General features: G+C 45.4%; 1 protein-coding gene across 1 annotated transcript in view; it reads right to left on the bottom strand.

Annotated features, from left to right (window-relative positions):
• Positions 1 to 17,295, bottom strand: part of PELP1 (proline, glutamate and leucine rich protein 1) — a gene marked incomplete at its 5' end in the record, with an annotated part of 79,343 nt that overhangs the window by 16,401 nt on the left and 45,647 nt on the right. Inside the window, 8 exons of the mRNA XM_082257017.1 lie at positions 106 to 312; positions 780 to 835; positions 2,095 to 2,224; positions 2,299 to 2,449; positions 6,877 to 6,999; positions 13,170 to 13,258; positions 13,754 to 13,841; positions 16,923 to 17,052. Coding sequence (XP_082113143.1) covers positions 106 to 312; positions 780 to 835; positions 2,095 to 2,224; positions 2,299 to 2,449; positions 6,877 to 6,999; positions 13,170 to 13,258; positions 13,754 to 13,841; positions 16,923 to 17,052 — 974 coding nt within the window. The remainder of the gene's footprint in view (positions 1 to 105; positions 313 to 779; positions 836 to 2,094; positions 2,225 to 2,298; positions 2,450 to 6,876; positions 7,000 to 13,169; positions 13,259 to 13,753; positions 13,842 to 16,922; positions 17,053 to 17,295) is intronic.

Here is a 17,295-nt window from a genome sequence, read left to right as displayed (position 1 = left end):
CCTGGCAAAGACCTATCTGGAGTTGCACCCCAATTTACTAAAATGTTTAGTAATGGAAACCCGTTCTTTATTTTTTCTTCCAGCAAGTTTTCAGCACTGTCCTACCTGTGCACTCTCCTCTGTTATTCCCCCTCTAAAAATCCTGACCGCACAGTGCAGAGGGGCAGGAAGACGAGGGCTTGGAGTCAAGATCAGGGACAGAAGCAGTCGATAAAGTTGCTTGCGGCAGTCACTGCTGAAGTATGGGCCAAGCCACTGATCGGAGCCTTGCTGGAGACGTAGCAGTAAGGGGATGGAGAACTCCTGAAGGCGCTGGGGAGAGAAAAACAGATATGATTACCTTGAATTGACAATGGAACAAGCAAAAGAAACTCAACTGTGAACCTGCGCATAGCCCTGACAGAGATATAGGTTTCATGACTAAATGGCAGAAATAATCCCATGGCATATACCTGAAATGAGAGGCTATTTGTTAGGCATTCTGTGCATGGGTTCTGATTACTTGCATTTAAAATATGCCAGCAGAGTCCCATTTACCCCCTTTCTCTAAATGCAGCAGGTCCTATTGGAGATGCGCTTGCCTGGCAGGCAAAACAGGTAAAAAGCAGCCTTTTGTGTTTGAAAGCTTACATTTAAGCTGCATTGCATTTTTATGAAAAAGTCAATGTGTTTTACAGAAACATCAATGTACAAAAGCCCTAATCAACTATGTGGCAAGGCACAAGACAAAACAGAATTCCATTAGCAGCATATTTAGAAAATTTCTCATAACCACTCACCCGATGCGTGTCATCCTTTATCAGTGACCCCCCATACAGAACAACGGAGCAAAGGGCTGGAAGAGAATAAGCAGATCATGAAGCATTATTGTGTAACAGACATTGAAGTGATTCTAAAGGCTCAGTTGGTTTTTGTTTTTATTACAAACATGTTATACTTACCTGCTCTGTGCAATAGTATTGCACAGAGCAGCCCCGATTTCTCTACGGGGTCCCACATTGGCGCTCCTGGCCCCTCCCCCAAGCCCTTGCTATGGGGGCACTTGTGCAGGCTCACTCCCGAGCCGGGGCTGTGTGACCATAAGAAACAGAAGGTGGCTCGCGCCGCCCCCTCCTCACTGGCTGTGATAGACAGCAGCAGAAGTCCATGGCTCCCGCTGCTGTGTCTGACCCAATGAGGAGAGATAGTCTCTGTTCTCGTGCACATTGCTGGATCGAGATCAGGCGAACAGAAGTATTTAGGGGGGCTGGGAAGAGGGGAAATAGCTACTTGCAGAGGTTTTTTACCTTAATACATAAAATGCATTTGGGTAAAAAAACCTTCTGCCTTTAGAACCACTTTAGGTATAGGTGTGGCTATCCCTTCCCCAAGGCAGTACAGAAACAGCAGTAAGCAAGGCTACGCCTCCTCCTGAAGGGTGACAGACAGAAGGGAGCAAGGGGTCTGTCCTCCAGCAGGGTGCCACAAACAGAAGGGGGCTACGAGTCTGTCCTCCTCCTGCAGGGTGAGACAGAAGGGGGCTATGAGTCTGTCCTCCTCCTGCAGGGTGATACAGACAGAAAGGGGCTATGAGTCTGTCGTCCTCCTGCAGGGTAACACAGCTAGAAGGGGGCTATGAGTGTGTCCTTCTGCAGGGTGATACAGACAGAAGGGAGCTACGAGTCTGCCCTCCTCTTGCAGGGTGATACAGACAGAAGGGGGCTTTGAGTCTGTCCTCCTGCAGGGTGATACAGACAGAACAGAGCTATTAGTTTGTCCTCATTCTGCAGGGTAATACAGACAGAAGGAGGCTGTCAGCCTGTCCTCCTCCTGCAGAGTGATACAGACAGAAGTGGGCTAGGAGTCTGTCGTCCTCCTGCAGGGTAACACAGCTAGAAGGGGGCTATGAGTCTGTCCTTCTGCAGGGTGACACAGACAGAAGGGAGTTGGAGTCTGTCTGGTCTATCAGAGTGATATAGACAGAAGGGGGCTATAAGTTTGTCCTCCTCCTGCAGAGTGAGACAGAAAAGTGTCTTTAATCCTGCAAAGAAACATGGTGACAATAGCAGAACATAAAATCCAAAAGCAGACAGTTTGGAAGCATCTAGTACACACCTCTCAAAGCTGCTAAACACAGCTCTGTGTTTGCGGTAGTTTCTTTCTTCCTGTGACTGTCAAAATCTCCATTTGTCATTTCTGAAACTTTCTGCTTCTTTGCTCCAAGCTGCACAAATCCTGATGATATCTGAGAAGAACAGAGAATGGATGAAGACAGAGCAGTGACGAAGGAAGTGTACAAAGGCTGGTGGGTCTTCTTACCTTTACATTGTCTGTGGGTGGATTGATATCACTTAGGATGTGGGCCAGTAACACATCAGAATGATGGGACATCCCTTGCAAAATCCCAGAAGAAACCCCACACATGGTTACCCATCGCTCCAGCACACGATACACTGCTCCACGGAGGGCACTACATCAGAGTTAGATCCATTACATACAATTTTGCACACAGGACACATTACAGAATCAAATGTCTACTGTGTAACCAAGTCTCATTTGCTTTAAACACTGCCAACACTTGTAAATATTAGACAGCTATTCTGCCACTTGTTGGGCTGTCGGTGAGGATTATATAGAACAGTCTGCAGCAGTGAGTAAAGATGGCATCACACAGGAGTTGGGGTACAACAGAATAAAATAGATGGCAGCACAAAGCCACCAAAGGAGGAGTGAGGACCACAAAGAGGAAGGTAGTGGGATACTTCGAATGAGGACAGAGAGAGAGGTAGTGCATGTTCCCTGAGGTGAAGGCGTCCATGAAACCTCCAACTACTGCCAACAGAAAACAGGAAATCTCCTAATCTTTATACCACAGTGGGGAAAATAATGGTTTGATCCCCCACAGATTTTGTAAATTTGCCCACTTACAAAGATATTAAGGGTCTATAAATCTAATCATAGGTGTATTTTAAATGAGAGAGAATATCAACCAAAAATCCAGAAAAAACATGATACAAATGTTTTAAATTGAGTTGCAGATGAGTGATTAAAATAAGTATTTGATCCCCTACCAACCAACAATAATTCTGGCTCCCAGACTGGCTACAGTAAATGATTATGCAGTACACAGATTAGTCCCATCAATTTAAGAAGGTGCTCCTACCGTGGGACTGTATATAGGCGTAGCCAGACTTTTTCCTGCCTAGTGTCCTACTCTTGTAGGGGGCAGTATAACTCAACGGTTTTGAAGATCTGAAGCTATGTCTATCAATGAACCAAAGAGAAACATTTTTTTTTTTCTGCCAGTAAATACCTTATACAATCAACTTCCTCTTTCTTGTCTGGTCATTAGCCTAGGGCATGAAATCATGCACAGCTTTCTTTCCAACTCTTGTGAGAGCTTGCAAGCAAAGGGAGGAGGGATCAGTCATAGGAAAGCCAATGAGAGCTGCAGAGCTGAATGAGGGTGGAGATAACAGGAGACTGCAGAGATCCACAAGTATTCATCAAGAGAGAAGAAATGTGCAGGTATTCTATCCGATTGTGTAACGGAAGTGACGTTCCGACCACAAAATAATTACTGTGCATGCGTTCCACAGCGTTATGCAGTTCTCATAGAACACCCATGTGGACATCTTACTACACCCAGCTACGTCTTGAATTTCAGAGTAATTTTAGCAATAATGTGAGCGTATATAAATAAATATGGTAGATTGATATCTGTGTTCCTATTTGGATGTTTTATTTTGAAAGCATAAAGGTTTAGCGCTGAACAGTGTAGGGCAGGGGTACTCAAATGTAAACTTGAAAGGTCCACTTACAAATTTTCCATTCAGTCCGAGGTCCGGAAAAGTGACCGTCAAATTCCAAATACAGAACGCCAACAACAAAAAAAGGCATTCCCCAAAACTTGCCCCCATCCAATGCAGAGCGACCATTGTGCGTGCCCCCATTAATGCAGAGTGACCATGTGCGTGCCCCCATTAATGCAGAGCGACCATGTGCGTGCCCCCATTAATGCAGAGTGACCATGTGTGTGCCCCCATTAATGCAGAGCGACCATGTGTGTGCCCCCATTAATGCAGAGCGTGTCCCCATTAATGCAGAGCGACCATGTGCGTGCCCCCATTAATGCAGAGCGACCATGTGCGTGCCCCCATTAATGCAGAGCGACCATGTGTGTGCCCCCATTAATGCAGAGCGTGTCCCCATTAATGCAGAGCGACCATGTGTGTGCCCCCATTAATGCAGAGCGTGTCCCCATTAATGCAGAGCGACCATGTGCGTGCCCCCATTAATGCAGAGCGACCATGTGTGTGCCCCCATTAATGCAGAGGGTGTCCCCATTAATGCAGAGCGACCATGTGTGTGCCCCCATTAATGCAGAGCGACCATGTGTGTGCCCCCATTAATGCAGAGCGACCATGTGTGTGCCCCCATTAATGCAGAGCGTGTCCCCATTAATGCAGAGCGACCATGTGCGTGCCCCCATTAATGCAGAGCGTGTCCCCATTAATGCAGAGCGACCATGTGCGTGCCCCCATTAATGCAGAGCGACCATGTGTGTGCCCCCATTAATGCAGAGGGTGTCCCCATTAATGCAGAGCGACCATGTGTGTGCCCCCATTAATGCAGAGCGACCATGTGTGTGCCCCCATTAATGCAGAGCGACCATGTGTGTGCCCCCATTAATGCAGAGCGTGTCCCCATTAATGCAGAGCGACCATGTGCGTGCCCCCATTAATGCAGAGTGACCATGTGCATGCCCCCATTAATGCAGAGCAACCGTGTGCATGCCCCCATTAATGCAGAGTGACCAGTGTGTGTGAACCAAATAATGCAGAGTGACCATGTGCGTGCCCCCAATAATGCAGAGTGACCAGTGTGTGTGCCCCCAATAATGCAGTGACCAGTGTGTGTGCCCCCAATAATGCAGAGTGAAAAGTGTGCGTGCCCCCAATAATGCAGAGTGACCAGTGTTTGTGCCCCCAATAATGCAGAGTGACCAGTGTTTGTGCCCCCAATAATGCAGAGTGACCAGTGTGCGTGCCCCCAATATTGCAGAGTGACCAGTGTTTGTGCCCCCAATAATGCAGAGTGACCAGTGTTTGTGCCCCCAATAATGCAGTGACCAGTGTGCGTGCCCCCAATAATGCAGTGACCAGTGTGCGTGCCCCCATTAATCTGGACCGCCGAAGCGGTCTGCTTCCTTCTGTCATCAGCGGGGGGGTTAGAATTGAGAGGATCGGAGTGGCTGTGTTTAGCGCTGCATGATTACAAAAAGCCGAGTACAAGTTCTTCTTACCCGACGGAGAGGATGTCCTACAAAGTCCCGCCTCCTGGACACTGGCTCCTATGATAGACGTCACCAGTGTTCTGTCTATCATAGGTAAGAGCCGGCCCAGGAGGCGGGACTTTGTAGGACATCCTCTCCGCCGCAGAAGAACTTGTACTCGGCTTTTTGTAATCATGCAGCGCTAAACACAGCTACTCCGATCCTCCCGATCCTCTCCATTCTGTCCCCCGCTGAGACAGAAGGAAGCAGACCGCTTCGGCGGTCCAGATTTTAATCCGTGTGGGTCCGGAGGCGGCCCGGAGTCCGCCTATTGAGGACCCCGGGTGTAGGGTATACTTACATGGTCCCCGCCACGTTACTACTGCTGGGTCCAGCTTCTTTCAAAATGTAACAATATATATATTTTACTCACTGAACTGCAACTCAAATTCATCACATTTGTATCGTGTACTTTTTCTGGATTTTTGGTGGATGTTGGGTCTATTATTTAAAACACATGTATGATAAAAATTATAGACTCTGCATTTCTTTGTAAGGAGACAAACTTACAAAATCTGCAGATAATCAAATAATTACTTTCCCCAGTGTATACATGCTCTGACTCCCCATTCAGCTGCACGATTCTTGAATCTTGTTCTTCACTTATATATACACATATAAAATCTTGTTCTTCACATATATATATATATATATATATATATATACATATACATACACACATACAAATGCATACACAAACTTCTCTTTCAAGATGCCACAAATTTGCGGTTTGATATGAGTTACAACTCTAATAGTCTACTCTATACATTTAAAAGGCTTAGTTCACCTTATAAACATGTTTCAGAATACAACTACCTTTAGGATGTAACATGAAGCATGGCCAAATATACCAATCCTATAAACCGAAACCACCCATCTATTCCTAAATTGCGGGGTGCATCTTTCAGCTAAATTCTGTGCTTGTTTGAATTTAGCACATTTGTGTGTCCGCCCACACAACTGTCATCCAGGTCTGGGATCACTTGGAGAAAAGGGCTACTGTCACTGCAAAAGGCGGACTATTCGGAGCACGCTGGCGATGCTTCTTTGCTTGCCTTGGCTCTGTAGTCCAAGCCGCACTTCCTCCAGTAGGTTGATGCTTCCATATGGACCTGAGGCTGGTTGGGGGAAGGGACACGACACTGCATGAGCTTATGCATTGCACTGCAGAAGGACTATGCAGAGCACGCTGGCGATGCCTCCTTGGCTCTGTAGTGTAAGCTGCTTTTCCTCCAGCAGGTCAATGCTACCTGAGACTGGGGGTACACTGCATGAGCTTAAGCATCGCACCCACAACATACTGACTGTGGGTGCAATGCTGTGCATGCTTCCGTGAAAAAACTAGTAAAAGTACATTGATCATTAGATCAAGGTTGCTGTATTTAATACTTTTTACAAAAGGTGTACTAAAGTTTTGAGAAAGAAGCCTAGTGCAGGAGAGAAAAATAGTTACAAGCAACATGTTCCTCATTTCAGACAGACTTACGTAAGATATACTTTGCCCTAAAAGTACTGAAAACCTCCCTCTTGCAGCCATTACATGCACAGCCCCTATTACCAACCTGTAGGGCCTCTCTTGCCCAGGTAGGATTCCTCCTGCCCCTCGGATAGCTGCCCAGGAACTGAGAAGTTGTGGGAATACCCTGCAAATCACTGTACAGAATGGCAGGAGACGGGGTCCACATCTATTAACAATATATAAAGGGAATAGTCAGAACAGCCGCAGAACAGAAAATGTACAATTTTAAGCAGCCTACACCCTTCACAATCAAATTGTATAATCAAGGTTGAATGCCATCTTGATTTGTAGGGGTGACAACATCCATAAAAACGTAAAGATGTAAAAAACTGGCTGGATGAGTAAAATTAATTCTCCCATGCAGTAGGGCTTTGCCCTGCTTACTTTTTCTAGGTTGGCAGCAAGCATTTGCAGAATAAGAATTCAGATTTCATGACCCTCTCAGGAAAGGATTCCTTTAAAGTCTATTGGTTCTATTTAACACCTGGTCCCCCAGCAGCTTCTACTCATCCTTACTTTGCTCCTCTGCCAGTCTATTCAAAAATTGGAAGGAAAGCAAGCTCTGTATACCTTTCAGCAGGCGCTTGCATAGAGATGACCATCTCCTTGTCCTCATGTGACAGCACTGAGACTAAGGGGAGGTAGTCCCATGCCCCTTCTTACTTGGAAATCCCAGGTAATGTAATCATTCCCATAGGCTTAGTGGAGCAATAGGAAGAGTGAAGAAAAAGTGTGGGCTGCTGAAGGACCACAGTGCCTGAAAAAAAGTAAAACAATAAATAAAGGTGAATATACCAAGGCTAAAACAGACAGAATCTGGAGCAGCTGAGCATGGCAACCAATCAGCTTTCTAGCTTCCACTTTCAAAGCTCAAAGTGATATTAAAGGTTGTTTTTTTCTCTAATATAACATCATACTTGCCTTCTGTGTGTAATGGTTTTGCACAGAGCGGCCCGAGTCTACTCTTCTCGGGTCCTACACTGGTGCTCCTAGCTCCTCCCCCCCAGAAAATCAGCTCGCAACGGGGGGGGGGGGGGGTTAATCATGTGAGCTTGATCCTGAGACACACTGCGTGTGTCTATTGACACACAGTGCGGCTCGGCCCTGTCCCCTGGTCATTGGTTTGATTGACAGAGTCCAGTGAGGCAGGAGAGAGAGAGCAGCACCACTGCTCTCAGGCAGTGCTGGATAAATAATGATTCAGGCAAGTAGTTAGAATGGGATTTTTGATTTACCGTAAAATCCATTTCTCGGATGTTCATTTACGAACACAGCTACAGATCTTCTTGACAGTTGGGTTATGCTGCCCCCTTACAGGAGTAGGACACTATCCAGGAAAAAACTTACTACGCCTATAGGGCCATCCCAGGGGGTATACTCCTACTCTCAGCTAAAGGCATTCAGTTTTGTTACAAGCAGTGTCAGACAAATACCAACTTTACAGAGGGGTGGGTGCTGTGTATGTCAATGGACATCAGGGAAGTGGGTTTTACGGTAAGTCAAAAATCAAAATTTTCCCTTTCGTTCATTGATGGACACAGCTCCTTATCTTCTTGACAGTTGGAACGTCCCAAAGCCGTGTCAAACATGACGGGTGGGAACACTAAGAAAAAATTCCCAAGGCTAAACCATAGCCAATCGGGTAACATGGAGCTCAACCATAAACAACTGGAAACTATGCACAGACGACCAGGTGGCCGCCTTGCAAACATGCAGCACTGACGCCTGACAACAGAAGGCACAGGAGGCACTAATCGCCCAAGTAGAGTGCATCTTAACCGGGATAGGAGGAACCTGACCCTTAATTGAATAGGCCAGAATCACCGTCTGTCTGATCCATCTGGAAATTGTGGCAGCAGAAGCAGCCAACCCTTTTCGAGGTCCATCCGTGAGTACAAATATGAGTCTGACTTCCTAAAAAAGACTCTGCAGCTGCCAGGTACATCCTGATTGCCCGAAACACATCCAAGGAATACAAGCCAATTTCCTTATGATGTTTAGGCCTGAGACATAGGGAAGGCAACACAATGTCTTCACTCAAATTGAAATCAGGAACAACCTTTGGAAGGAACGATGAACAGGGATGAAGAACCACCTTATCTCTGCGAACCACCAGGTAAGGTGAACGACAAGACGATGGCGCCAACTGCAGACACCCAGCGCGCAGAAGTAATGAGCACCAAAAAGGCCACCTTCTGGGACAACGTAGTATTGGCGACCAGCCATACCGGATCGACGTACCAAGACAGGCGAGGCCAGTCTGGAGCCACTAGAATGACCTGAATACCATCAGCCTCGATCCTGCACAGGAGTCGTGGCAGCAGTTTGAGAGGGAGGAGAAGGCATAAAGCACACAATACTGACTCCAAGCAGCCACTATTGCGTCTGTGGCGTCGGACAGAGGGTCCCGAGACCGTGCCACAAAGCTCTGTACCTTCCATGGATAGTGTACAGCAGAGAGGCCTGGAAAGATCGTTCTGCCCACCTTAGAGAGTGTCGGCTACTTTCAGAGCAGTCGGAGACTCCGCTTGCAGAAGAAGATGGTCCAGTTATCCCAGTACCGCGATCCCCCGCTGACGCAACAATGCTAGCACCGGGGCCAACACTTTTTGTGATGACCCAAAGAGCGGAGCCAAAACCAAAGGGTAACACCACAAACTGATAATGCTCCTCGCCTACGGCAAATCGAAGGAAGAGCTGGTGACCGTCATAAAACGAAATGTGAAGGTAGGCGTCCTGAGGTCGATAGAAGGGAGAAAATCCCCCTGATGTAGAGGGGCCACTATCGTACAAATGGACACCATTCGGAAATTCTGTACCCGTACAAAGCAGTTTAGATCCTTGAGGTACAGAATTGGACGTACCTTGCCTTCCTTCCTGGGAACTGTAAAGAGGATTGAGTAAAACACCTTAAAAAGTTCTGAAGTCAGAACCAGGACAATCACTCCTTGAAGTAACAAGTCTTGCACTGACCCAAGGAGACCACGTAAGCGATCTGGGGACAAGTGCAGGTTGGAAAGGCAAGACCTTTCTGGAGGAGAAGACCGAAACTGGATCTTGTAGCCGGACCAAATGACTAAGTGGACCCACTTGTCCTGTACCAGGGAGGTCCACGGATCCAGAAACAAGTGAAGACGTCGCCCCCATCCCAGATACGTGTGAGGGTGCCCCTTCATGCATAGGAAGCCATGTCCGCAGGTCTGGAAGAGACAGCTCGTGGCATGCCAGACCAGGCTCTCTTGGAACCTCCGGCAGAGGCCCTGAAGGGCTTGAAGTCTACAACGTGGCTTCTTTCCCTTGGTGGACTGCAGAAGAGTACTCTTCCCTCCCTGTGAGACCCTTCATGATGTCATCCAAGGAAGCTCCAAACAGGCGATCTCCTACAAAGGGAAGATCAGATAAGGCCTTCTTAGAAGTCTGGTACGCAGACCAGCATGTCAGCCAAATAATACCCCAAGGACCACTGCTGATACAGACAGCCTAGAAATCAAAGGAGCCACACCCAATGAGGCATCACATATAGCCTCTGTAGCCCGTGGACCAACTGGTCTGCCAGCTCCGCAAGGCAGGGGAAAGTGGTTTCCCCTCCAGGTCCCGGCATAAACATTTAGCCCACAGGGTCAGAGTTTGCGACACCAGGGAAATAGTAAATACCACTCTATCGGGATGCAAGTGGCTGTCGGCCAGAAGGAACGAGGCCTAGGCCTGCGCACACTCGCTGGCCAGACTGGAGGACCCTTTGGATCTAGATCATCCAGTCCGTCGCCCAATCCGGTAGTTAATAGATACTCACAGGAACAAAAAAAAAAAAAAAAACAAAAGAGAGAAAAAATCCAATTAAAAGGAATAAAATTGCCAGGACCAGAGATCCCAGCAGGGAACTAGGTCCTTACTCCAGACTAGGCAGAAAAAACAAAGCCTATAGCTGGGAGTGGGATTATACCCCCTGGAACTTGCATAGTCAAGTTTTTTTCCTGCCCAGTGTCCTACTCCTGTAGGGGGCAGCATAACCCAACTGTCAAGAAGATAAGGAGCTGTGTGCCAATGAACGAAAGAGAAAGGTTTTTTACTTTAATGTAGAGAATGCATTCAGGTAAAAAAAACCTTTAGAACCACTTTAAGTGCCGGTTCACATTAGTGCGATCACAGAGATTGCATGTAATTCGGAGCGCACTGCTCCTAAATGACATGCGATCTCTGTGCGGTGCAAATTTCAGCCATACAGTTAATTGACACCCCCTGCGTATCGCATATGGCAGTGTGAACTGTCAGGGGTGCGGATGTGATGCGGGAACACGCTGTATATTCACAACGTTCCCGCATCGCACAAATGTGAACCGGGACTAAATCAAAAAATAAACTCCTGAATATACTCACACCCCCTTCCTGCAACGTGGCAGTTTCATCCCCCCGCTAGCTGCTGTGATCTCCTGGGTGCAGGGTTTTTGGTCGGTGAAGCATGATGTCACCAGCTTATTGCACTTAAGATTAAGAGTTAGTAATTCCAGGACAGTCAGAGGCTGCTGTCATTACTGCACGTGCGCAGCTCAGTGTACATTCAATCGAAAATTGCCAGCAGGCAGGCATTAATTTTTGCAGAAGAGACAAAGAGGGCCTGTTCTGCAATATAGAGCTGTCTCCTCGCAGTTTTCTACAAGCTAGGTTTAGTTCCACTTCAACTGAACAAGCTAATTGTTATGCAAAGCTGCTCCAGTTTTAGTACATTCACCCTATTGTGCAATTTAGGTTTCAGGCACTAGAAAAAAAAAAAAAAAAACAGCAAGAGAAGGACAATTGTCCAATGGGAATATTTGCTCTAGTGACAAGCATTTTCAAGGAAGTTTCCTTTCATTAAAAGGACAGGAAGTAAAGAAAAATCTGCCAAATGGGATACAGACGGTTAACTACATGCTGACCAGCGGCCGTACTTATACTGCGGCAAGTCGGCTCTGTCCCACGAAGCGACGTACCTGTACGTCGTTTCGCGGGACAGCTAGTGGGAGAGCGCGCACGCGCCGATTGGCTACAGGGGGAGCAAACCAGCGGATCCAGCGGCCGCGATGTCTGCCGGGCACCCGCAATAGCTCCCCGTGGAGACAGAACACGGCAGACCACTGTTCTGTCAGTAATGAACACAGGGATCCTGTGTTCCTCCTATTTTGAAACACAGGTCTCTTTGTTCATCCAGCAATCCCATCCCTCCCACACAGAAAGCACCCCCTAGGGACACATTTAACCCTTTGATCGCCCCTGGTGTTAACCCCTTCCCTGCCAGTGTCATTAGTACAATAATAGTGATCTGTGGGTCACAATGTTGCAGTCCCACTAAAAATCGCTGCCATTACTATTAAAAAAGAAATAAATAAATAAAAATGACAAATCTTTCCCCTAGTTTGCAGATGCAATAACTTTTGCGCAAACCAATTAATTTACACTTATTGGGGTTTTTTTTACCAAAAATATGCAGCAGAATACATATTGGACTTAAACAATGAAAAAAAGACTCTTAATTTTTTTATTGGGAATGTTTTATAGCAGAAAGTAAACAAAACGGAATTTTTGTAAAATCTTACCTGTAAAATTCCTTTCTCTGAGTCCTCCGACAGTCGCCGCCGCCTCTAAGTCATAAGTCTAAGTCTAACTACTTCTGCGGAGAGGAAGTCAATACCCAATAGTGATGACTTAGAGGCGGCGGCTGTCGGAGGACGCAAGAGAAATTTTTTTTTTTTTTTTTTTTAGAATTGTCACTTTTTGTTTATAGCGCAAAAAAATATAAAAATCGCAGAGGTGATCAAATATCACCAAAAGAAAGCTCTATTTGTTGGAAAAAAAAGGACATACATTTTATTAGGGAACAGCGTCGCACGACCACGCAATTGTCAGTTAAAGTAACGCAGTGCCATATCGCAAAAAATGGCCTGGTCATTAATGGGGTAAAACCTTCTGGTCCAGAAGTGGTTAATAAACATCATACACATAGAAGCGAAGTAAAATTAGTTTCAGAGGGGCACAGAGGCTCTTTGGCTACCTTTCCAACCTTAAACGGGAATATTATACATTAAAACATGGAGAAGATGTTCCCTTTAAAGATCTGGAGAGTACTAAATGCTGCCATCTCCACAATGCTAAAAGAAAGTAGAAGTAGAACTCCACAATTTTGTTTTACGCCTCCCCACCTTCCTGTTTTGACCATAAAAAAAAAAAAAAAAAGAGGAAGCTTCGGTGGCAGGGGCAGTTGAAGGAACAATCATCATAGCTGGTGTTCTGCTTTGACATAAATCCCCAAAACAAGCTGGTTCTCTTGTCACACTATGAAAGCACAAGTAGGATTCTCACGCTAGGATTGTGGCCTCCAGGATGTCCAAAGCACTCAGATGGACACGGGGTAGAACAAGTAGCTTTATAGCCTCTTCTCCCTGCCAACTCTGTGAAGAGACAGAGAGAGAAGTTATTAGCAGTAAGTCTGGGGTGAGCATGGAAGGAAGAACACACAAAAAGACAGAATCCTGGATGCTTGTCGGTCATACTACAAAGCATCATCTTCATCACAGGTCATTGAAAATCCCTAAAAAAGACATTTCTTATAAGCCAAAAGCTGTGTAAAGCATGCCTAAAGGCCATCAAAAAATAAGAAAATAGTCTTCACCTTCAGATTCCTTGATAAGATGACAAAAGCCCCTCAAAGTGAGCTTTAGTTTTAATAACACACAAAAAAAAAAAAATTAAAAAAAATAAAGAAGGATTCCCTGTTGCCTTGCAGCCATGAGTACATGAGTGGAATACCCATTTTTTTATTTTTTTTGGAAATACATATCCTTTAGATTCTTTTTTTGGGCACAATTTAAGGCTTTATGAAACAATCTACCTTATTGGTTAGAAACATTTCCCGTAGGGCTTTATGATCACTTTCAGGGACTCACCAAATTTTTAGCGCTTACGTTCACCACTCTGCAGACCAGGTTCAGTATATCTGACACAGGAACTCGCACTGGAGCTGGGAACTGCTCCCTGTAGAGGAAATAAAAAAAAGAAGGAAAAATGATGCGATTCTGCTGTCAATTATGCAATCATGTTCTGAAAGCTATAGCTATAAAACAAAGAAGAAAAAAAATATGCATAAGTTAAATATTTTAGAACACTATTTAAAGTTCTTTAACAGAACCAGTTTTATAAAAGCTGACCTACACTGTCATTTTAAAGCCTTGCTCTGATTGGCTAAAGTAAAGATTAGGATGTCGTCAGCCCACCTCTCCCCCCTGGCCAAAGGATGCCTGGTATTCACTGATAAAAAATACAAGGCTGTCTGTGATTGGTTGAGCAGCGCTCAGTCCAAAACTATTTTGTTCCGGCAGCAGATAGGAAGTCCCTGTACAGCTGCTAAAACAAAGCACTATACACTGTAAGTAGCAGATGCTACATATCGTTTATGCATCATTGACTGTGGCTGCAGCAATTCGTAAATCATTTTTTTTGGGCCAACTTGGCCAAAATGAACAATTTAAAGTGAAGGTAAACATGAAGTGGACTTTAAAGGACATGTCCCCTACAAAACCTTAACTATTACCCTTCCTCAACCAGCTTAGCAAAGTCACCATCTTGCCCTAAATCCTTCAGGCCTAGCAAAGCAACTCTCCCTTGTCATAGCACAGCAAAATCACCTTATAGCCTCCCTTGCCTAGCAAAAACACCTTCTTAAAGCTGAAGTTTAGGTAAGGACATGTTTGCATGGTTACATTGGTCAAGCTTGGAGCAATAGAAGTGTGCCATTAGCATACCTCAAGGATTCTCATGGAAGCTGGAAATCACTGTAGTAGGCACCACTAGTACAGTGATCGCTGCAAGCTTCCGGGTCCTGTACCGAAAGGCTGTCCTGCTGCTTAGTGATCACAGGAGGTTGCTCACTCTGCATGGGCGCCATTGAGAACACTTTGCATTTTATTAATGATTACAAAGCATTCTCCGAAGTGGAGATTGCGATGTCCGCATCCCACATTTCTACCTTGTCTAATCAGAGACCGCTGTGCAATCATTGAGAAAATGCGAAGTGTTCTCTGAAAGGCATCCGTGCTGAGCGAGCAACCTCCTGTGCTCACTATGCAGCAGCTCAAAACAGGACCCAGAGGCCATCCACAATATCTGTAGAAGCAGTGCTGACTACAGTGATTTCCAGGTTCCACAGGGGTCCCAGAGGTATGCATACACAAGCTGGACCAATGTATTTATGCAAAAATATCCATAACTAAACTTCAGCATTAACCCCTTTTATCCAACCTACCAACATTTATCTGCCACAAACCTGAACAGAAACCTGTACTGAAAAAAAAAAAAAAAACAGCTCTGCAATTGCTAACCTCTTGAAAAAGGTTACTACCTGGCTCCCCTGAGTACAGTAACTTTACTTTGGTAACAGAGTGAAATCCTTATTGCACATTTATTGCCAGCAACAGGGAAGAAAGACAACCATCATTTTTACATTTAGCAACAGCAGTCTGCATATTTCTCTCAGTACAGGATGCCTAATAATCAGTACTCGTATATTCACTGCACTGCTGCACTAAGGACAAATGAGATATTCAGTTTCTCTGGCAAAACTTGGTCTGCTCCAGCGACCCCCTGGATGTGTACGGAACACAGGCAGCCTCATACAGCAGCTGTATATAAACAACTCTACTGTCTAATATCACTAGAGGGTTTGGTGGGTCTTTTAAGAGGTTTCACTGGTTACAGAACCCCCCGTCTTGGCCCTTTTGAGACAGTTTACAAACTTGAAAAGTTACAAAGCACCAAACCTTCCTGTGAAACCCTGCTCGGTTTTCCCCAAGGTGTTAAAGTAGATAAACAACTGAATCTTAGCCATTTACATGTCAAAGGTTAAAGAATCGGTGCATATTCTAAACAAATGGTGGAATGCGAGTTCCCACATATGCTGCGTACAGCAGTAAGCCAGGTAAACCCGATACGTACTTAAAAAGTAGCGCCACACCAAGCTTCTACTTAAAAAAGGGAACTTTAACCATAACAACTTGATAAAAAATAATGGTCTTTAGCAAGGAACATACATTCCACATTAATAATTACCAAATAGTATATGCTACCAAAAGTGCTGCAAGTTGCCTCTAGCATTATTCCTGTTTCTTATTGCTGGAGGCTGCCATTTTGTTGAAGACCAAAATCCCTGAACAGAAGTAAATCAAAGCGGAACTAAACTCGATTTACCAGTTTCAAAACAGTTACATTCCTGGAATGCCAGAATTGCTAACTTTCACATTTGCTTGTGTCCTCAAACAAACTATCAAACCATCAAATGAATGGCGTCATAACTGATGCAACATGCAGCACAATGGCAACTGCAAATCAAACAGAAGCAGATTCCTTGTCTGTAAAGGATAGTAAGGTTTAATGGAGGAGTTCCAGCCTGGGAGGAAAAAAACTAAATAAAAGTCAGCAGCTACAAATACTGTAGCTGCTGACTTTAATTATAAGGACACTTACCTGTCCAGGGATCCCGCAATGTCAGCACGCGAAGCCTATTCATCCATCGGCTAGGGGTGCAGGCACCGGCATCATAACTAAAGGAAACAAGAAGTGAAGCCTTGCGGCTTCACAGCCTGTTTCGTGCTGCGCTTTCTGAATAGTAATGCTGTCTTCTGGGACCGGAGTCTCTCCCAGAAGGCAGCAGGGGGAAAAAGAAGGGGACGGAAATTGCGTAGATCGCCACACGAATATGGCGATCTTACCTGGAAGTGGGTACTTGGTTTTGACAGGTATATCTGCACCTCCCTCCCCCTGAAAGGTGTCAAATGTGCCAGCGGAGGAGAGGGAGGAAGGAAACAAGCGGAGCTTCCCCTTTTGGGTGGAGCTCCACTTTAATTGCTTTTCAAGGCTGTCAGCAGATTGGCCTCTACAAACTCAGCAGTGCCTAAAAATGGAGAGCAACTGAGCATGTGCAGAGCAGGGTATTACTGCATTTTAAACAGTATAGACACTTATTTTTAATGTTATATACAGCTATACCTGCAAAAGGCACCAGCCTAAAGTCATCTATCAGGCCTTCAATTTCTGACTTAACTGTTTATTTCAAAACAGTACCTGAGCAGCAGTCGCACACACAGTCCCAGTGCTGTGAACCTTCTCACCAGCTGCAGAATACTGGATGCCCCATCATCTTCAAGGATTGAAAGATCCAGTTCAGTGCCTGGTCCTTCATAGTGGGTGGTTTCTGAGAGAAAAAAAAAAAAACAACATTTAGAAGCAGCTATACACCAAGATCACAGGGTATACAGGTGGGTGAAATGTATGCAAATAACTTCTGATGAAAAGGACCTCTACATAACTGCCCACCGACTGGATGCATCTAGTGACCATCATGAGTAACTAGAGCTGCACGATTCTGGATAAAATGAGAATCACAATTTTTTTGCTTAGAATAAAGATCACGAGATTCCAGATACTTTGCTTACGG

This window comes from Pelophylax lessonae (assembly GCF_965119305.1).
Source record: "Pelophylax lessonae genome assembly, chromosome: 4".
NCBI lineage: Eukaryota > Metazoa > Chordata > Amphibia > Anura > Ranidae > Pelophylax > Pelophylax lessonae.
The sequence above is the reverse complement of the archived record's forward strand: the minus strand, read 5'-3'. Positions and strand labels throughout refer to the sequence as shown.